The sequence below is a fragment of the Bombyx mori genome, chromosome 22 (assembly GCF_030269925.1).
Source record: "Bombyx mori chromosome 22, ASM3026992v2".
NCBI lineage: Eukaryota > Metazoa > Arthropoda > Insecta > Lepidoptera > Bombycidae > Bombyx > Bombyx mori.
The window spans coordinates 13251404-13274248 of record NC_085128.1 but is presented as its reverse complement, the minus strand read 5'-3'; the positions used below and the strand labels follow the sequence as shown (position 1 = coordinate 13274248).

The window sequence follows — 22845 nt, the reverse complement described above, 5'->3', positions numbered from 1 at the left end:
ACAGCCATGGTATATTACTCTTATATAATTCTTTAAATACCTAATTAATTTTAATATGCAATGTAATGAAATTTAAGGACTTTGATTATTTCAAAATATTTTCAGAGAACTATCAGAATCGTCTGAATCAGCATGAACTGAAACGAAGCAAGATATGGACCAACCCACGACCCAAGGGTTGAACCCCCTGAACGAAATCAATAAAAATAAAAAAAATGTTTTCGTTTCCTCTATTTACATTGATTAGATTTATAATTTTTTTTATTGCGAATATAAAATGTACTAAAAAGTTTGAGGCTCTAACTAAGAATATCAAATGTTGCCAAAATCAAACCTCTTTCTAACCAACTTTAAAAAAGGAGTAGGCCCTCGGTTCAACTATTTTTCTACTTACTACTTTCTCTACTTAGACCTACTAAGGTATGTTTCTTACACATTTTCTGTGGACATAGTCTTTTCGGTGGACATCGGGACCACAGGAAAGATGTCCACAGAAAAGATGTATCATAAAAACTCTTGCGTAAAGAAATTAACTTTAAGGTTAGAAATCAAGCAACATGCTTTTCATTTACTTGTACTAAATGCTCATATAAAAACAATAAATATACATTTTTATAGATAATATTTACATGTCTATAATTGGAACAGGAAAGAACACTTGATCTTTTACGTTTATGTGTGTTTTGGAATAAAAAACATATTTTCACTCGCACTGGAATCGAAACAACAAAATATCAAACGCCGGAATGGCCACTATTTAGTGATGCCAACAGTTAAAAAAAAAAACTTAATGCGGTCGAATAAATTAAAATTTGATGTCGTTTTATCGCGTCCACAGAAAAGACTCCATTTCATGTAACCATATGTTTATTGGATTTATTGTATACAGATAGTAACGATATATTTTTGTTATTCTCAATATTATCATCTTTATTATATTGTTTGTGTTACAAGTAAATAATTTTAATATATAGGGTACTTTAAGTATTTTTAAACATGGCTCAAACATTATACCTTCGTCTTGTAACAGTCCACAGGAAGAGATTTTTTGATGTTTAACGCCATCAAAATGAATTTATGAAATGTAATATTTTACAAGATACGATTAAAATGAGTAGTAATATAGTACCTTTACGATTTAAATACTTTAAAATATTCGCCAATTTGCTCTTTTAGATGATACATTGCTATAACACTTTTTTTACCCTTTTTGTGTATGACCCATATACATCTTTAACGATTACATTATCTACTGCACTCATATTGCACTTCATTATTATTTATTCTTCAGTTTTTATCTTTTAATAAACCTGTAAATACGAGCCAAATCGTTTCATTGAAGAGAACAACAAGACATCCAGCACGGAACCATCCATTAATTAAATATATTAATATATTTTGCTAGTTTTTTGCAATATAATGTCTTTTTTAAGAAGATTTAATGTGAATTGTTTAAAATATAAATATATTTTACCTATGGCAACTCCTTCAATATTATCAATGTAGCTTAATCATCCTAATTTCTTTTTATTTATGATTTTAATTATCCCACCATTAAAATACCCTTAAATTTTATAATAAGTATGTAAAAATGAAATGTTTTTTCTATAGATATTTCATTCGTGTCCTTGAGAGCACGAGCAGCTGGGCCGTAAATGGCCTATGTCCTTTATACAACAACAATGTACGGTTTGCACTTTCAACCGCTTCAAATTCGTAATTCTTAAAAATAAAAAAGGATAGTTTATACAGAAAATAATGCAGCCAATGTCACTCTCCGCTGCGATTTGCTAACGACTGTTAAGCAATAATCACGAGGATTGGTTGTTCCGTTGCTGCGTGAAGCAAGAACGAAGCAATACACACACTTTCGAAGCCCCTTTTTTAAACAATAAATGGTTTCTCTTAGATTTTGTAGTCGTTTATATACATATTTTATTACTTAGGTGGGTGGACGAGCTCACAGCCCACCTGGTGTTAAGTGGTCACTGGAGCCCATATACATCTACAACGTAAATGCGCCACCCGCCATGAGATATAAGTTCTAAGGTCTCAGTATAGTTACAACGGCTGCCCCACCCTTCAAACTGTGCGGACTCGCAAGAGGCCCCACCACAAGTCCTCACAAGTTAATAAAGTCAAGACCAAACGAATATTAATACTAAATGTTCTTGTCAACAGATGATGTTTACAATGAGATCACACCAAATGCTGACTGATGTCGTGTTGGAAGTTGGAAACGAACTCTTTCACGTCCACAAAGTTGTATTAGCGGCGGGCAGTCCTTATTTTAAGGTAAATACCATACACACCAACAAACATACACACCCACACAAACACAATCTTAAAAACACGCAACAACTTGACTTTGGTTGGTTCGTTTGTTCGACCTCGCGTTTTAAGACGGCATTCTCTTTGTGACATTTTGGTAAGAACACTATACAGCCCCTCAATCCTTTAGTACAGTAAAAAACTAAATGAAAACTAAAAGTGAAGAAATAAAAACATGCCTCCAAGGTTCTGTATATCCAGTGCATCAATTGAAAAACGTTTCTATCTTATAATAAATAAACAAATACCTAATTTAAGGTAATCGGATACCGAATGGATTATAATTTATTAAACTGTCCAGTGACGTCAGTAGTCAAATCAACATGGCGGCTAGTTTTGGCGCGAAAATTAAAAATGTTAAATTATATTGCCTATTTGGGGGACATATTGAACTTATAAAAAATAAATAAATAATATGGTGTCTCATTCTTATTGCCAAAGGAACAAATAATTAGAAATATCTATGTAGTTGCTAAATAAACAAACATTATTTAAAATTTAAATCATGTTTGAATACCCTATTTCAAAGAGAATGTAGTCACTACCTAAGTTATAGCCTGCTTTACTGAGTGAGCACACAAATAGATGCTCAAATAATATTAGTAATAATAATATTTTTACAAAACAGGAAAAACACTATTTAAAATTATTTTAAATTAATAATAATAGATAATAAAAGCGATCATAAATTATTTGAATTATTGTTTTGCCTACTAGAAACAAAAACCTAAGTTTGTGGTCGAAAAATAATAATCTCGCACACTCACACGTTTTCCACGTAACGTGCAATGCTTTCTTCAATATTTAATATTACTTAATACTTACTATTTGTGATTTTTGCCTATTTGTATTTTGATTAACCGCGAACCTTAGTATTTCGTGCTTTTTTTTTTGCACCTGATCTCTAAAAATAACTTTCATTATTAATGCTCATTAGGAAAGGTTTTTTTCCTATATTAATAAATGGAAAAGTTTCAAATGAGCTAAAAATTTCATGGCATTTTACAATCGATCCGTCCCAATTGTCCATTGATCCAATACACTTCGCGGCTGACTGAAATCGAAGATAATAAGACTATAAATAAACATCTTGCTGTAATATGTGTTTAATATACATATGTTTAACTTGACTTTGTAGTATTTCCATCGTTTTTTGCGAGTCGTGGATATAATTTACTGCTTAATATAAACTTACTTTTCACCGACGATTTTTTTCCTACCTATTCGCTGGTAGCCTAGAGGCTATTCCAGCAACGCCCTGACGAGTATACGTGAGCTCACGTGCTCAACCTGAGAGAATTTGCTAACATTCTAACGAGAGCAGTGCTTTGTAGAATCTACCACCCGATCGGAATCGCCACCGGTACTTGAGAGACCTGAAAACACCGAGAGTAAATTCGGGGGATCCGACAAGACATATTTCGGGCGACGGCGCCCTTGCGTTGCCCCGTCGCAGTCGGATAAAATAATTCGTGTCGCCTCGCTTTCTCGAAGTAGCGTTCTGACGCGTCCTTAAGATGCTTACTTAACGGTACTAGATTTAGGTCGTCGTGAAGATCTACATTCCTCATATACCATGGTGCTCCGACAGCTATCCTGCAGAAACGGGATTAGATGACCTGAAAAGAGTTTAAAGTGTACGGGCCACGTGAGCGAACACTACACTTGCATAGGTCATGACAGAACGTATGCAAGTTTTGTAGAGTGTCATCTTGTTATGAAGGGATACTTCGCTTCGATTTCCTTTTAATTTTAAACATTAACGTTCATTGTCGTTTCTGCACTATCCGTGCTACATCCTGCTATCCGATACTCACTTCCCCGATGTTAGTCCTTAACTAAATTTGAATTAACGATGTCTATTTAGTGTACCCGGGTTTGGGCGATCCCCGGTCTTACTCAATATCTTGAATAATACTGACGTTTGGCGCTCATGATCTAATTCTTGTTTAAAAATAGTAGAATAACGAAACTCCAAAAACAATCAAATTACTAGCTGAAATGAATCATACAGTTACAGTGATTAACAAACTTGTTTTTATACTGTATCATGAATTTGTAAATGATTTAGAGACTCAAGAAATATCCAACAGAATTAATCGGGTTCTTAGAATTACGGAAAAAAACTGCTACTCGTCTCAGAATGACTATGCATATTTATTTATTTTAAAAACCTAAATATAACAAATAAAATGAAAAACCTAGTCAAAAAACACAGATATTGTATATACCTAATATTTTTTGCAATTATCAGGTGACTTTGCGTTTTGAACGGATTTGAGAATTGACGATTCTTTGTGATTGATATACGTCAATGAAGATTAGCTTAAAAGTAATAATTTTTGCTTTTCAAACACGTGACGTATTTCAAAACACATAAGGCACACACTGTTCATCAAGTAATTTAAGATTTTTGAACAATTCCTTTAATTATTAAGCCTGTAGCCCGGCCTTTAGATTAAGGTTAGGATTTCGAAATAAGATTAAAATTGCGCTCCTAATTCCTAAGATATACTTAGCCATTCGAAACTTTAAGGGTGGACAGCTGTGGAGGAATTTAAAAATAGAAGTACTCGCATTTGCATAGTAGTTAATACAGATAAACGAGCTAAAGACCTAGCTAATGTTATACGGTTTTTTTTTTTAATTCTTAGATGCGTGGACGACCTCACAGCCCCCCTGGTTTTAAGTGGTTACTGGAGCCCATAGACATCTACAACGTAAATGCGCCACACACCTTGAGATATAGTTCTAAGGTCTCAATATAGTCACAACGGCAGCCCCACCTTTCAAACCGAAACGCATTACTGCTTCACGGCAGAAATAGGCTGGGCGATGATACCTACCCGTGCGGACTCACAAGAGGTCCTGCCACCAGTAAAATTATATTGTTATAATATATGTATTATACATATGTAAGTATTATATTAATTCTGGTATTAAGATAAATGGTATGATATGGTATTTGTGCTCAGGCGATGTTCACGAGCGGCCTCAAGGAGTGTGAAATGTCAAGGGTCCGGCTACAAGGCGTGTGTCCTTCAGCGATGGCCTGGCTGATATACTTTATGTACACGGGGAAGATCAGGATAACTGAAGTGACGGTCTGCCAGCTGCTCCCGGCCGCCACCATGTTCCAGGTTAGTATTTGATACTGCTTACCACATAAATCGTCTTACACTAGATTTTGCAAATGCCACAACGCATATATAACTCAAAATTGCGACCGTCCATCTCGTGAATTCACGCTTCTGTTGCAGCGTGTAGTGGACATTCTCATTGTGATGCCTAAGGGCTCGGGTAACGCCTCTCCGAAAATAATAATTACTGACAGAAATACTGTTTTTTTTTGGAACGAAGTTCCTTATGGGACGATGCGGAGGAGTACCCTACCCGTAAAAAACGTCCGTAACGTAAGATTTTTATTAGTAATGCACACAGTGTACGACTTAACTTTGTAATAGCGTACAAAAAATAACATATTTTATTATCATTCATTGACCACGATCTCAGAGCGTTCGTTTGCGCAATACACTAACTCTTATGCAAACAACTATGAATGAAGTGTACCACAACACGTTCGCACGTTACCGAATGACCGTTGTTGCGACCGGGTCGTTGCGAAACCTCTAGTTTTATTTTCTTTATAGCTCGAATAGAACTTAAAATTAATATTTTTATAAATAGGAACTTCGTTCCTATCCGGTGTCCAACGACACCACACATCTTTTTTTTGTGAACGTAGAGAAATCGAAATACAGAAAATTCTAGCAATATCTCGAAAATAGGTTGTTTTAGAAATAGATTAGGAAGATAAGATTTTCTAAAAAAAATCTTTTCGAATAGTTTCAAAGTTTGTCAACATCCGTTAACTAATATCTTAATTTTGTCCAAGTTCCAATTAAACCTCCAATAGGACATAAGAAAACCGTTCCCGGAATCGAAACAGCCATGCTAGTAGAGAACTAACTAATAATAAACTGAAAACAAATTTTAAAAAAATTGTTGTTGCTTATTTATGTGGACGAGCTCACGGCCCTGACCTCACGTGGTGTTAAGTGGTTACCGGAGCCTGTAGATATCTACAACGTAAATGCCGCCACCCACCTTGAGATATGAGCTCTAGTCTCAGTATAGTTACAACGGCTGCCCCACCCTTCAAACCGAAACGCATTACTGCTTCACGGCAGAAATAGGCAGGGGCAAATTATAATTTTGCGGGTTTGATTTTTATTACACGATGTTATTCCATCACCGTCGAAGTCGATCGAGAACATTTGTTAAGTACGTACATATTTCATTAGAAGAATTGTTATTTGCCAGCGAGATTCGAACACCGGTGCATCGCTAAATACGAATGCACCGGACGTCTTATCATTTAGACCACGACGACTTCAATGTTAAATAATATTACGCGAACCCGCAATCTGAAATGAAAGTAACTGAAACCCCGCGTCTCACGAAATAAAATAAACACTGCTCGCTCCGTTTTGTGTTACATTACGCGCTTAGCTATAAACTAAATCGTTTCTTGTTACATTGCGCGTGCTCAGATCGCGACTTGTCCTCGCTTTCGGCAACAGTTTTCTTACACCGGACATAATAAATAATGTACAATGGTACATTGTGCACCAAGGGAGAAAAGTTGGACATTTCCTCCCGCGGTGCACATACTATTTTTTCTCCTACCAGGCCGAAAGTTCGTGGAGTACCGAGCCGGGGCCCAGGGGCGAAGCCCTGGCAGGGGGGGGGGAGCCCCACGTTCTCATAAAAAAACAATTTAACTGTTTTTTAATTTTTAAATAAACTACTACTAATTGAATAAGAACTGTCTGATGAAGTCATCTTTGTTTAATACTTCACTATTAAATTTTATTGCCTTTTGTTTATTTCACTTTTACACTAAACACAATATTGCAATTACCCGAGCACAACAATGGCGGAGAATTTTAGGTGCGTGAGAGCAGACGTAGACACTAACGCGCATGCGCACTTGTCAGTACCCAGGGAGGAAAAGTTACACTTTCTTCCCTGTACAGCGGGACGAAAACCGAACTTTCGGCGTAGGTAGGAGAAAAAACTATTTGTATTTGTAGTTTTGTTGCATACCAAACGTTGTTTGTTCGTTAAGTTGTTGACTACACTTATTTTAGACGTGTGCCGACAGATAACGAATGTAATAAACGCATGCAGCGCGTTCCTCGAGCGACAGCTGGACCCCTCGAACGCGATCGGCATCGCGAACTTCGCCGAACAACACGGATGCGTTGAACTCAAGAAGAGAGCCAATCAATTTATCGAGAGACATTTCACGCAGGTAAGATTAACTTTTTATTTATTAATTGCTTAGATGGGTGGACGAGCACACAGCCCACCTGGTGTTAAGTGGTTACTGGAGCCCATAGAAATCTACAACGTAAATGCGCCACCCATCTTGAGATATAAGTTCTAAGGTCTCAAGTATAGTTACAGTAACCACTCCAATTGGTGTGTCCCAGGTGTGCCAAGAAGAAGAATTCCTACAACTAACAACACAAGAACTAATATCTCTTATCCGCAAAGACGAACTGAACGTAAGAGAAGAAAGAGAAGTGTATAACGCTGTTTTAAGTTGGGTGAGTTATCTATGGATTTTCATACATTTTTATTTTCTTAGTAGAAAGACGAGCATACGGCCAATCTTACGATAAATCGAGACTGTCACTCATGTACATCATCAATACCAAAATCCCTTCAAGCCTCGTTTGGACATGTCCATAGCGCTCCGATGGCGGGCGGAGCGATGATAAAATGCGTTGACGGGATAAAGAAAAAACCTGAAAAATAGATAAATATCATTTTTATTTTATTTTGTTCATTATTTATTTATTTATATAAAGAAGTTTGCATACCACATTCAATGGTTCTAATCTAGGAAACGCTGTGAAACAGGAATAATTAGATCGAGATTCAAAATATTATGAATGTGTTGAACTAACTGATAAATGGGAGTGCAGTAACAAATCTATCAATAAACAATAGAACCCTTATGCCGTCTCGGTCGCGATCCTGTGGACCAAATGGTAAACAGTCGACGTCGCCCAAAATGCTCATCTTGGATCCTCCCGATCCACTAACGGTGCTTTTAGATACCTCAAGCACCGGCCATCGTCCTTGTCGAACCCGTCGCTTGCGACGAAGGGCTCGGCGAGTAAATTAACCCTCAGACACAGCCCACTGAGTTTCTCGCCGGATCATCTCAGTGGGTCGCGTTTCTGATCCGGTGGTAGATTCTGCGAAGCACGTCTCTTGCTAGGGTTCGTATTAGCAACATCGTCGGGTTTGAGCCCACTGAGCTCACCTACTAGCCCGATGACGCTGACATGGTCTCTCTGGACCATCAGCTTAGGTACGAAACAAAAAAAAAACCGTCTCATTTATATCGTCGCCAAATAATTCCCGCGCGCAAAAAATCCAATAGAATTGAATATTATTATTGCTTTTATCGATTTATCGATTTGCTTATAAGAATTATAGAAATAAAAATATTTTTCAGTGCTCACATTATCTAATCAGTTGTTTCCTCAATTCTGAGTATCGTGATGAATTCAAATTCGGATACCTAGTCAATCGAGCTAGGTTTTTTCATTTGTACGCCACATTACACGGCTCGCGTACAAAGCGCTTACTAACTTCAATCGTAATCATGCTATTCGCCAGCATAATCATATTCCGTTAATTTGTTTTTTAAGGCAAGATTTTGTATTATCCTTCCCATGTTAATCTTGACTGATCTATTGATTATACTTTACTGTAGACAAAAAATAAAATAAAAAACAAATACATTATAGTCGTATTTTTAATTAGACGAAGCCAGCTGACAGTAGCTAATGTCACTTTGTAAAATAATGTTGCTATATTTAAAGTAATAGTGATGTGTTCAGTTCTCGTTCAATCACATGAATGAACAATGAGTGTGAAGAGTTAATCATTTCAAACTATAAAAGAATATTATTTCTATTTTACAATAAAATTGTATTAAAGTGCTCTAATATATGTTACTAGTAGTATGTAACTACAATCAGTTTTTTTATTCTCATTACCTACCTATAATTGTTATATTTTATACATTTATAGTTTCAACTATATGATGTATTGAAAATAGGACAGTCTTACAAGTTTCCTCGCAATGTTTTCCTTAATGTTTAAAACACTCGGTATTCAGTATAGGCAGATACTATAGGAACATAATCGTCGAAAACTCGCTGGTATGTACAAAGCACGACTAAAATTCGAACCCCGTACCCGATATCAGCAGTTCGGCACACTAACTATTCACTAGACAATCGAGGCAATTTCATGAATTCAGGAGTTTTTTCAATCGTTCACTTTGTTACAACACTATTTTTATTTCATTAAAAACTGACAACACAGTAAACGTCACTTGACTTCGTCTAATAAAAAATCCGACTATACATGTGCGTATTTTGCAACACAAAAATAAGAGTGGGTAGTATTATTCTGGGCGATCTCTTCTGGGCGGCCATTAGGTAGAGATGAATCGACATGTTCTTCTTCAAACGAGCTTTGCGAAGAATACTTCGCAATAGGCAACGGCTTCGCTATGTCCCTGGTATTACTGACATCCATAAGAGACGGTAACTACTTACCGTCAAATGTGTCCTACGCTCGCATGCCTACAAGGGCATTAAAAGAAAGGTTCTAGGTTTCACAAAATAACCATTCTTGTAGAACTTATCGCAACGGCTATACATATTATTTAGTGATATGGCATATTGAAATTCACGAAGAAAAAGATGGAATTTCATTGTTTAACAAATAGGACTTTAATTCGGATCGAACAAGGAACTCTTTACCGTTGAAGTAAAAACGAGAAAGAGAATGAGATAAAAAGGTTTCTTCTGGAGGGTTCTCTTCTGTTTTTTTGCCACATGTAAGCGCAGTTTTATAAGTTACGCAGTTTTCGAGTCTAATTCAATTATGATATGTCATTAATTAGTCAATGATTAGACTTAGCGCAGTTTGTTACAGATTGTATGTGTATTGTTACAGATATGTATACAAATTGTCTTATCATTGTTTTCGAATAAATCTTATCTACAACGTGATGTTTCATTTTACATCAAACAAATAGTAGGTTAATTTTAATGTTAGAAGGTAATAAACAGACTGTCTCACATATCTTTACGTTATCGTGTGTAAAGTCCAAACAAAAAACGTCGTCACTTCATATTGTCAAGTTGTTTATATGTATAAGATGAATGTACGTGGGTAATACTGCGAACCGGTGCATTCGTGATAAACAACGACCACAATCATAGTCTGCTGCTACGTTATTAATTTATTTATAGCATACACATAATTGCAGCTTAACTGAAACACAATCTATATATATAAATGAAGCGGCTTGGTAGCGGTAGGCAGCGGCTTGGTAGCGGTAGGCAGCGGTAGGCAGCGGCTTGGTAGCGGTAGGCAGCGGCTTGGCAGCGGTAGGCAGCGGCTTGGTAGCGGTAGGCAGCGGCTTTCAGCGGTAGGCAGCGGCTTGGCTCTGCCCCTGGCATTGCTGAAGTCCATGGGCGACGGTAACCACTCACCATCAGGTGGGCCGTACGCCCGTATGCCTACAAAGGCAATAAAAAAAAAAAAAAAAAAAATTGATATCATCTTAAACGTTACAGGTAAAATACGATGAGGACAGAAGGCATCCCCGGATGGAGCACATCCTGCAGGCGGTCCGATGCCAGTACCTAACACCGAGCTTCCTGAAGGAGCAAATGAGCACGTGTACGGTTCTAAAGAAAGTACCTGCCTGTAGGGAATACTTAGCTAAGATATTCAAGGTGAGGACACATCACACCAATTTGAATGTATAATGTTTTTTTCTGGTAGAAACGTATTTACAATGGACTATTGTTCTGATATTTTGTCGCCAGGTGGACGTATAATTAAATTATTTTTCAATTACAAAAAACATAGACATCTACAACGTAAATGCCGCCACCCACCTTGAGATAAAGTTCTAAGGTCTCAATTAAGTTACAACGGCTGCCCCACCCTTCAAACCGAAACGCATTACTGCTTCACGGCAGAAATAGGCGGGGTGGCGGTACCCACCCGTGCGGACTCACAAGAGGTCCTACCACCAGTAAAATCAAATCAAAACAATTTGTATTCAACATAAATGAAAGTACATATTTGTTGAACGTCAAAAAGAACTACCGCCAATTCACATAAAACTAGCCTCCGTCCTGAGAAGAACTGGCAAGAAACTCAGCGTGCATGTCTTTTTTTTTTTAAATATTAGATTATCTTTTTAAATATTCATTTTTCCAATGAGTATGATAAAACTAACAATAAATTTTATTATTATTTCAACAGGATCTGACATTACACAAGAACCCGGTCGTGAAAGAACGCAGACCGAACACGCCCCGCATTATATACGTGGCTGGCGGGTACTTCAGGCACTCGATAGACACGTTCGAGTCGTTCAACCTAGACGACAACTGCTGGACGACTCTGCCGCGACTGACCGTGCCCAGGTCGGGACTCGGAGCGGCGTTTTTAAAGGTAATACAGTGAAAGAGTATTTTACTATTATTATTATTTCACTATATAGTTTTTTTTTATTCCTTAGATGGGTGGACGAGCTCACAGCCCACCTAGAGTTACGTGGTTACTGGAGACCATAGACATCTACAACGTAAATGCGCCACCCAACTTGAGATATAAGTTCTAAGCTCTCAAGTATAGTTATAACGGCTGCCCCACCCTTCAAACCGAAACGGTAGAAATAGGCGGGGGGTGGTACCTACGCGCGCGGACTCACAAGATGTCCTACCACCAGTTATTACGCAAATTATAATTTTGCAGGTTTGATTCTTATTACACGATTTGTTATTTCTTCACCGTGGAAGTCAATCGTGAACATTCACTGTCAACAACAATCCAACTGTCATTCACGTCAAGAGTATCTGGAGGCAGACTCAGATAACTTTTACAAGAGGGTCGTAAGGGGACGTGTTCTGGCGACATCTCTGCTAGATAGTCAAAACCTTAATTCATTCTTTCATTAATAAGTTTGGTGATTCTATATACATATATATAATTCATCACAACACTAAATTCACAACATTATTTGCTGTCATTATTATATCGATGTATTTACGTGTATGTAATAATTGCAACGAAATTCAAAAATTCATTGTTGTGATTATTGCACAAAACTACGTCCTTTCCTTGGTCTCTACATTAGAGAGTCGTTGAACATTAACGTCAGAGTGTGGAAAGATTTATTTTGAAGATAAAAATAGGCGTAATTTCCACAACTCATTCATTTACTGTATGGAAAATATAAGAATCATCGTGTGACGATAACGTTGGGTTGTCATACAAGATAATATTATTATTATGTTATTGAACGATTGCCCTAGACGCGAGAATGCCGACTAATAATGCGACTGCAAAACCTTTACACATGTTCGATGGGTTGATCTTTGATTTATGGTTCCGCCAAAAGGACAAATCATTTTCGATCACGTAACTAAGACGTGTTGTCCACGTGAATCAAAAAGAAATTGATAGAGTAAATATATTATAGATTTTTGAAAATGATTTTCTCAATCTTCTCGATACTTATCACGCAATGAAATTAAGAATGAAGCTAGTGTTTCTTAATATAGAATAATAAAAAATATTTGAGTAAGATCGGTGCCGCTATAGTCATGCAATTAAATATTAAGATTTTCAAGAACAACAATATATTTTTGTACGGGCCAGCGCGCACATCATATTGCATACCGATGCATTTTACATCAATTATTTCAGTAAGATCGGTGCTGTTATAGTCAAGCAATTAACAACAGAGGGTTGTTTGGACAAACCGTACAATTTTGAATTTTCATATATTTATACGCCTGTATTAGTTTGAAACGTTTGTATGTAACTGAATTTTTGAACATTATTCTCACTTGCTTCAATGCGTCCCATTAACTTTAAAATTTATAGATTCATCAAAACAAGGACCAATGACAGTTCAATAATTTTATAAATTCGCTCTTATGTCAGCAGTATCAACAGATTAAAAAAGACAAAATTAAGTATAAATTCGGTTTATTATTCAAGTGTTTGTTTTTTTACTTTTTAATATATTAACCACTTCTACCATCCAGTAACCACTTAACACCAGGTGGGCTGTGAGCTCGTCCACTCAACTAAGCAATAAAAAAAATGTATTATTTATTTTTATTTGTGTCATTCCAAGAACTTTCTTGGCTGGTTCCGGTGTCACACACACACACACACACACACACACACACTCCGACCGTTATTAAATGAACTATAAAAAAAAAACTCGCAGAAACTGCAGCATACAATTCTGGGTGTCTCTATCAAATGTTATTTAATAAATAATGCATTGAATTCTATTTCCAAATTCGAAAAAAAAATGTTTCCTTATAACACACATACCAAACTTAATAACATATTATAAGTCAAAAATTGTGTTTTTACTTGAAACTGGCATAAAATTAAAACTATTTCCATAAAGAAAAAAAAAGGATTGTGTCTTATAAGGACTTTAATGAACTAGAATTAAAATGTAACCTTTATGATGTTTTCCAACATTGTATTCTGTTGAAGTCTTGCCTGATCGGACGTCATTAATCTAATCTAAATATTATCATACATAACTTTTTTACCGTTTAAGCATGAGATCGTGAGAAATATTAATAAAGTACTCAAATATTTGAACAAGATAGTATAAAAGCGCTAATGCACAATGTATGTTATTGACAAAATTGATTTAAATAAAAATGTAGATAAAAATACTTATTTATTTTTTTATTTTTTTATTTATTTTTTTATTTTTTTATGTACACACAGAAAACAAGACACAGTACAGAGTAATAGGAAAATTATGTACAAAGGCACTGCTTATTTCTTTGAGAAATCTTTTCCAGCAGACCTGCGAGAGGATAATGAGAATAATAATAAAAAGTGATAAGTGTGTGTAGAACAAATAACACATAACTAAAATAACAAATACAACATGAGAATTATAGCACATACACATAGCAAATATTATAAGTAACACAGTAACACTCGTATATGCGAAGAGTATAGAACCATGATCATTCGGTTGATGAGAGATAAAATTGTTTGACTTAATGGTATTTCGAATGACGAATTTTATGTAAAACGTACAAAATGAATTTTACGTTAGACAGCGGCTTGGCTCTGCCCCTGGCATTGCTGACGTCCATGAGCGACGGTAACCACTCACCATCAGGTGGGCCGTATGCTCGTCTGCCTATACGGCAATAAGAAAAAAAAAAGTATGGGAAATTCGTGCCGTAATAGTTTTGAAATGCGTTAACGGTTACCAAGAAAGCAGTTAAGTACATCTAATGGTATCGGCGGGAGAAAGGATGTTTGGTATAAGCGACGTTTTTGCGAATTTACAGGAGAGCCATTTAATGTTTAAAATTTGGAAAAAAATATCAAAACACTTCTTCAGATATTTGTATGGACTAAACTTAATTGAAATTCAATTAAAAACATTGGATTTGTTGATGATAATACCAAATAAAACGTATCTTTAACGATTATAGAGAAGTCGTCGTGGCCTAAAGGATAAGACGTCCGGTGCATTTGTGTTGAGCGATGCACCAGTGTTCGAATCTCAGGCGGGTACTAATTTTTCTAATGAAACACGTACTCAACAAATGTTCACGATTGACTTCCACAGTGAAGGAATAACATCGTGTAATAAAAATCAAACCCGCAAAAATTATAATTTGCGTAATTACTGGTGGTAGGACCTCTTACGAGTCCGCGCGGGTAGGTACCACCACCCTGCCTATTTCTGCCGTGAAGCAGTAATGCGTTTCGGTTTGAAGGGTGGGGCAGTCGTTGGAACATACTTGAGACCTTAGAACTTATATCTCAAGGTGGGTGGCGCATTAACGTTGTAGATACTTACTAATACACTTAACACCAGGTGAGCTGTGAGCTCGTCCATCCATCTAAGCAATAAAAATAAAATATTACACAGTGAAATGTCGCGTATTGAGGCGAAATGTGGCTTAAATCTTTAAATAGCTTTTCACCCCTCGATATGAAATATTTATTTCAGGGTTTATTCTATGCGGTCGGTGGTCGGAATACGTCACCGGGCTCGTCCTACGACAGCGACTGGGTCGACGTGTATAACCCCGCCACGGAACACTGGCGACCTTGTAGTCCTATGTCAACGCCGCGTCATAGGGTATGTATACAAATGTCGTCTTCTCGCATTAAAACTGTATAATCTCAAAACTTACTAATTTTACAGGAGATTGTTTTAAAAGTTTAACATGTGATATGTTATTATATTACAATATTAATCATCTTTGCAACATTTGTTTTTTATTTTTTTTATCTGTCTTTTAAAGGAAGATAAAATTATGTATTAATTTTATTAATAGTATGTAGTCAAAATATAGGTAAACTAAAAAAAAAACTATAACTAAACTACGCTCTTTTGACAGTATTTATGAGAAAAATACTGGTGATACCAAAGGATTCCGCATATTAACTCAATTTGGAATATTTTTTGAAATTGTACACTCTTAATGCGAAAAGACGATGTGGTGCTTTCCCAATATATTTATTTCTGGTTGTCTAAGGGGCTATTCTAGCTTCTCGCGGACGGGCTTTCCCAATCTTTACATTTACATTTAGCGTGCTTAGTGCGACATAGACACAGCCCACTGAGTTTCTCGCCGGATCTTTTCCGTGGGTCGCGTTTCTGATCCGGTGGTAGATTCTGCGAAGCACCGCTCTTGTTAGGGCCAGTGTTAGCAACACTCCCGATTTGAGCCCCGTGAGCTCACGTACACGCTAGGGTGAAGCTGAATTAGCCTCTCAAGGCTATCAGCATAGGTAAAAGAACAAACAAAAGTTCGAATTTTTTTAGCTTCTCAATCCCTATGTTTGCCGCTAGGGGCGTTGTTCCAACTCCATACAAATTTGAGTTGACTTTACGCGATTGAGAAATTAAAAAACTCGCGCTAAGCACACAGCATGTGGGTCTCTGACAGGTATATTAAATAGTTGAGAGTGCCCAACAATACTGGTCACGCTTGAGGCCACTCATTGTGGGCGTGGCTGGGTAGAAATATCATGTTCTGTACCAGTGGTGGATTGCCGAATGCCTCACCAGCAGTTTAAGTTAATTCAATAAATTACTCTATTCCACAATAATTAGTCAGTGCAACCACGACCGTTCTGATAAGAGTGTCCGACTAACAAAACAATATGATTTAATGATACCCACATAGAACAATATAGTACGAAGTATTGAATGTTTTCAATTATATTTGCAGGTCGGTGTGGCAGTAATGGACGGTCTCTTGTACGCCGTAGGAGGTTCGGCCGGATCAGAATATCACAGGACTGTTGAATGGTAACTCAAGGCTTTTTTAAATTCAATACATAGTTTCATTTAAATGTAGTCGTATTTCCGCGCGTTCTAAACAGACCTTCCACATGTCCACGGCTCGAACGAAATATGCTTCGAACTCTTTTGTCCGTAGATCTTGTAGGTTGTATGATACTAAGTTCTCTAGTGCTGACATCTTTTACTTGTCACTTGTAGCATATAGAAAAGCTATTTTGGAATATTTATAAGGTGATTTATACCGATGAGTATTATAGTTTTATAGTGTGAGTTGTACATAATAATATGTGCGTATTGTGTTGCTTTTGTTTTTTGTAACTTAAATTTCTAAATTTCTCTTCTCTGTTCACTATCTACTTATATGTGATGTGATAATGGAAACATGTTTGGTTATTGTTTTAGCTATTTTTTTAAATATTATATGTTTGTATGATCATATTGTTCGTTTGTAATCTCACATACCCGATCCTGTAGACCAATTGGTAAACAGTCGACGTCGCCCTAAACACGTCATTAACGGTGCTTTTAGGCACAACAAGCACCGGCCACCGCCCTCGTCGAACCCGTCGCTTGCGACGAAGGGCTCGACGAGCAAATTAACCCATAGACACAGCCCACTGAGTTTCTCGCCGGATCTTCTCAGTGGGTCGCGTTTTAGATCCGGTGGTAGATTCTGCGAAGCACTGCTCTTGCTAGGGTCAGTGTTAGCAACACTCCGGTTTGAGCCCCGTGAGCTCACCTACACACGTTAGGGTGAAGCTGAAATAGCCTCTCAAGGCTATCAGCACAGGTAAGAAAAAAAGAAAAAAAGCAGAATCTAGCACCGGATCGGAAACGCGACCCACTCAAAAGATCCGGCGAGAAACTCCTTGGGCTAATGAGTTCTAAGGTCTTAGTATAGTTACATATAGAATGTATTGGTTGCAGTTACGAGCCCGAGCGCGACCTGTGGAGCAGCGTGGCGGCCATGAGCACGGCGCGGCTGGGTGTGGGCGTGGCCGTCGTCAACCGGCTGCTGTACGCGGCGGGGGGGTTCGACGGCGCGCGCCGCGTGGCCTCCGTCGAGTGCTACCACCCCGAGAACAACCGCTGGACCGAGGTCGCGCCCATGCACGTCGCGCGCAGCGGAGCAGGTCCTTACTGTTGTCTATACCATTAATGCGTCTACCCCAAATAAATTGTCCCTTCGTAATTAGGTGACACTCTACAAAACTTGCATACGTTTCGTCATGACTTACACAAGTGTAAAGTTCGCTCACGCGTCTCGTATTTACATTAACTCTCTCCAAGTCATCTAATCCCATTTTCACAGAATAGGCCTCGGAGCACCGTGGTACGTGATCTAAATTTAGAACCGATATGTTAGTACCTAAAGGTAGCATCAGAGCCCTACTTCGATAAAGCGGCGCGACACAATAACACCCTTATGGTGGTAGCCGCTAATTACATATCCGACCCAGGCGACGGGGCAACGCAAAGCCGCCGTCGCCAGAAACATGTCTTGTCGGATTCACTCTCAGTGCCTTTAGGCCCTTCAAGCACCAGTCGCCGTCCTCGTCGATTACGACAATGAGTTTGACGAGCGAATTAACACATAGACACAGCCCACTGTGTTTCTCGCGGGTTCTTCTCAACGGGTTGCGATTCCGATCCGATGGTAGATCCAGCGAAGCACTACTCTTGCTCAGGCTGGTGTTAGAAAATTCTCTCAGGTTGAACCCGTGAGCTCATCTCCTCCCATTGATTTGTCAATAGACCTTCTGAAGTTTAATTCATGTTTGTAAGCTTCTACGCAGCCTACAAACAGGTTCATGGTCGTATAGAGACCTTTTCGCGCCGACCCAAGGCAATTTCGAACTATCGGAAACTGTTGTTTCCATGTCTATTTAGACATAATAAAGAAGAGCTTGCTCGCTTGTCAATGATAACACTGATACTTTACGACTTTGCGTGTTTGCTTCTCTAAAAACTTGTAAATTTATATACGATTTATAATGGATTTGTAGTTTTTTTTTGCTTAGTTTTTGAGTTTCGGTCTATAAGCTATGATACCGATATAGTCCTAATTCAGTCGTATGCACATAAAATAATTTTGGTCCAATTTTTGTTTACAGACACTTTATTGTAATTTTTTAAATCAAATCAAATAAAAAAAAAATTTATTCAACATAAATGAAAGTACATAGTTGTTGGACGTCAAAAAGAACTACCGTCAATTCACAAAAACTAGCCTCCGTCCTGAGAAGAACTGGCAAGAAACTCAGCGGGCATGTCTTTTTTTTAAATAGTAAATTATTATTTTAAATATTCATTTTTACAATGAGTATTATAACGTAACAATTATTGCAATATTGAAATGCCCGGAGCGAGCAACTCATTCTCACTTTCCAAGTTCCAAGACCTCTGATTGAAATTAGAGTGTTTTAAACGATTCAACTAATCTATGTTGATGATAATGAAATGTAACGCTTAATTTCGTTACAGGCGTGGCAGCAATGAATCAGTTCATATACGTGGTGGGAGGCTACGATGGCTCCCAGCAGCTGGCCTCCGTGGAACGTTACCATACTGAGAAAAATACCTGGGAACTTGTCGCCCCGGTGCAGATAGCGCGCTCCGCACTCTCGCTCACCGTGCTGGATAACAAACTGTATGCTTTAGGTGAGATTGTTTTTTTTTTTGTTATTGCTAGATGGACAAGCTCACAGCCCATCTGGTGTTAAGTGGTTACTGGAGCCCATAGACATCTACGACGTAAATGCAACACAACACCCATGTTAAGATATCAGTTCTAAGGTCTTGAAGTATAGTTACAACGGCTGCCCCACCCTTCAAACCAAAACGCATTACTGCTTCACGGCAGAAATAGGCAGTGACGCCGCGTGCAGTCCGCGCTGTAATCACTAGAGGGCGGTGAGGAGCCCATCTGCAGTTATATCTACAGTAAAAGCGCTTTATTCGCGGGGCACATGGTCCGTAAAAATGCCGCGAATACAGAAACCGTGAATATATTAATATCATATACTGGTGGTAGGACCTCTTGTAAATCCGTGCGAGTAGGTTGCCTCTTTCTGCCGTGAAGCAGTAATGCCGGTTTGAAGGGTGGGGCAGCCGTTGTAACTATACTGAGACCTTAGAACTTATATTTCAAGGTGGGTGGCGCATTTACGTTATAGAAGTCTATGGGCTCCAGTAACCATCTTAACACCAGGTGGGCTGTGAGCTGGTCCACCCATCAAAGCAATAAATAAAATAAAATATAAATTTAACAACATACCTACTAGACATAGTTGTAATAAGATCTATTTTACTTTTTTATTAGTCCACTTTTATAAAGAATTTTCGGTTGGATACCTATACCTATATTGGAATCCTTTTTATCAATGAACCGATTTACCGATAAGATCCGCGAATAAAGAAATGTCTCACCGCGAACATAGGGATTGGGTAGCATTTTTTTTTAATTGCTTAGAAGAGTGGACTAGCTCACAGCCCACCTGGTGTAAGTAGTTACTGTAGCCCATAGACATCTACAATGTTAATGCGCCACCCACCTTGAGATACAAGTTCTAAGGTTTCAATATAATTACAACGGCTGCCCCACCCTTCAAACCGAAACGCATTACTGCTTCACGGCAGTAATAGGCACAGGGTGGTGGTACCTACCCGTGCGGACACACAAGAGGTCCTAGCACCAGTAAAACCAGCATTTTTTTTAACCACCACCTCACTAACAACTATTATCGATTTTGTCACGTTCAGGTGGTTACGACGGCACGTCGTTCCTGGATATAGTGGAGGTGTACGACCCGGCCACGAACAGCTGGTGCAACGGCACGCCGCTGACGTCAGTGCGGTCGGGCCACGCGTCCGCCGTGTGCTACCAGCACGTGGCGCCGCTGTCCGACCACTGCGACCTCGCCGCCGCCGCCACCGTGCTCAGGAAGATAGGCAAACGGACCGCCTCCACCGCAGTCCTCACTCAGCCGTCGTCCTCCAGAAACGACGACATCCCGATGGCCAACAACATCATTCGGACTTTATCGAACACTAGGAGCTTCGAGAACGGCCTGTAGTGACTAGTGCTGTGATGTGATACTCGATATAAATCGGGACCGTCCTTGTATATAAGTCAGTGAGATTTGTGATTTTGTTTCTCGTAGCCATACGTAACGTATCGATTGCTGATTGTTTTGGTGACAGTACTAAGGAATGACGGCCAATAGCATATTCCACCGTATAGTTGATATGACAATGTTACGCTGTCGTAACTTTTGACGTTCTGACGAAAGAAATGGATCGTTATAATTTTGACTACAACAGTTTTACTATGTACAAAACAATTGTACTTATTGTTTGACTAAAAATGTTCTTCCTTGAACTTAATGTTATTGTTGTTAAGAACTGTATAGGTTTAACGTTAATTAGCTTTTCATGCATTCATAGAGAAACCTGTTAGGAAGTGTAAATACAGTAGAGCTGTTATGCGCTTTTATGTTGGCGGCCTCAAAGCCTGGACTCCCAAGACGCATATTCATTCACTAGCGCATAAAATTCTTACAATAAACATTTTTATATTTCTTTTTCAAAGAAAAATGATAGCATATATTTTTATTCCAATATAAACCAATATTTATTTATTTTTCTGTGTTAATTGAATTAAAAAAACTGCAAATAGGAACTGACGTGTTGTACTTGATTGAACCTTAATGACTGTTCTTATTTAATTCATTTTGTGTGAGGTATATCTATGTATACTTAGATTCTATAGAAAGGAATCTATTCCGAAAACAAAAGACGAAATGCGATAATTACAATATAACATTAACATAATCGTAAGCGTAAAATTATATTACACAGCTTACAATATATTAGTAAAAATCGGCTGACACGCGAGGTCAACGAACCGTGACCGCCGGCTGCCTTAAATGTTTTGTCGTGGATTAACGAAATATGAACTTACCTTCAAGCAGTAGAACATTGTTTTCGGCTTTTGTTAATGTCCCTGTACATATTTACTTATTTCAAATTTAAATGTAGATACTAGAATGTGTTGATTTTATTATTAAACTATTTGACATCACAGCTGAATCTAATTATAAATTTGAGGTCGTCAAGACAACTAAAGAACAAAACTTTGTGTAGTATGTTCTAAATGAACTGAAAAGTTATAAATTAGGTACTTAATTATTTGTTAAAACAATTGATTCTGATAATTTGTATTATTCTGTCGTCTAAGGGAACAGTACCATAATTAACTACCTACATAGACCGCGCCTTACTGACGTAAATGTGTTCTTATGCATTTTTATTTCAAGCTCGCTTTTTACACTAGTACAATATTCTGTACATTCCTTTGGACGGTAGTATTGAAGTAATGACATATAAAATGTGATATATTTTATTTGTTTTGTATGTATTTTCTACTAAAAATTTTAATGTTTTGAAAATTAAATGATGTTTTCATTACATATTTAATTAAGCCAACTATAAATATTTAATCATGTAAATAATATCATAGTTTTATTTGTAAGGAAAAATAAAGACTGTTAAGGGAAGTTATTTTAATGATTTTTTTATCTTTTCATTGGCGTAGATAGGCCGTGGACACTGGACAGGATTTACCGCTCATCTAGTCTAGGTCAACCCATAGACACTACAGCGTGAATACTACTTTTTTTTCCTACCTAAGCTGATAGCCTTGAGAGGATATTTCAGCGTAACCTTAACTAGTAGGTGAGCTCACAGGGCTCAAACCGGAGTGATGCTGATACTGACCCTAGCAGTAGCAGTGCTTCGCAGAATCTACCACCGGATCGGGAACGCGACCCACTGAGAAGATCCGGCGAGAAACTCAGTGGGCTGTGTCTATGGGTTAGTTCGCTCGTCGAGCCTTTTGTCGCAGGCGACGGGTTCGACGATGACGGTGACCGGTGCTTGTGGTACCTAAAAGTACCGTTAATCGATCGGGAGGATCCATAATGACGTGGATACTACTGCCTAATGTTAAAAAATATGCAACAAGGAATTATTGTGATCCTGCTATATTTAAAACTATTTTTACTGTTTATTCT

The 22845-nt window shown here is 37.9% G+C and overlaps 1 protein-coding gene across 2 annotated transcripts in view; it reads left to right on the top strand.

The window, feature by feature from the left end:
- LOC101738440 (kelch-like ECH-associated protein 1B) overlaps positions 1-22333 on the top strand; it is a 31762-nt gene extending 9429 nt beyond the window's left edge. For both annotated transcript variants that reach the window (XM_038018868.2, XM_038018864.2), the window contains exons 3-13: positions 2182-2295; positions 5307-5471; positions 7499-7648; positions 7830-7946; positions 11010-11171; positions 11710-11901; positions 15467-15598; positions 16698-16777; positions 17699-17904; positions 19256-19432; positions 20534-22333. In XM_038018868.2, coding sequence (XP_037874796.1) covers positions 2182-2295; positions 5307-5471; positions 7499-7648; positions 7830-7946; positions 11010-11171; positions 11710-11901; positions 15467-15598; positions 16698-16777; positions 17699-17904; positions 19256-19432; positions 20534-20847 — 1809 coding nt within the window. In that variant the 3' untranslated portion in view covers positions 20848-22333. The remainder of the gene's footprint in view (positions 1-2181; positions 2296-5306; positions 5472-7498; positions 7649-7829; positions 7947-11009; positions 11172-11709; positions 11902-15466; positions 15599-16697; positions 16778-17698; positions 17905-19255; positions 19433-20533) is intronic.
- Positions 22334-22845: the final 512 nt, after the last annotated feature.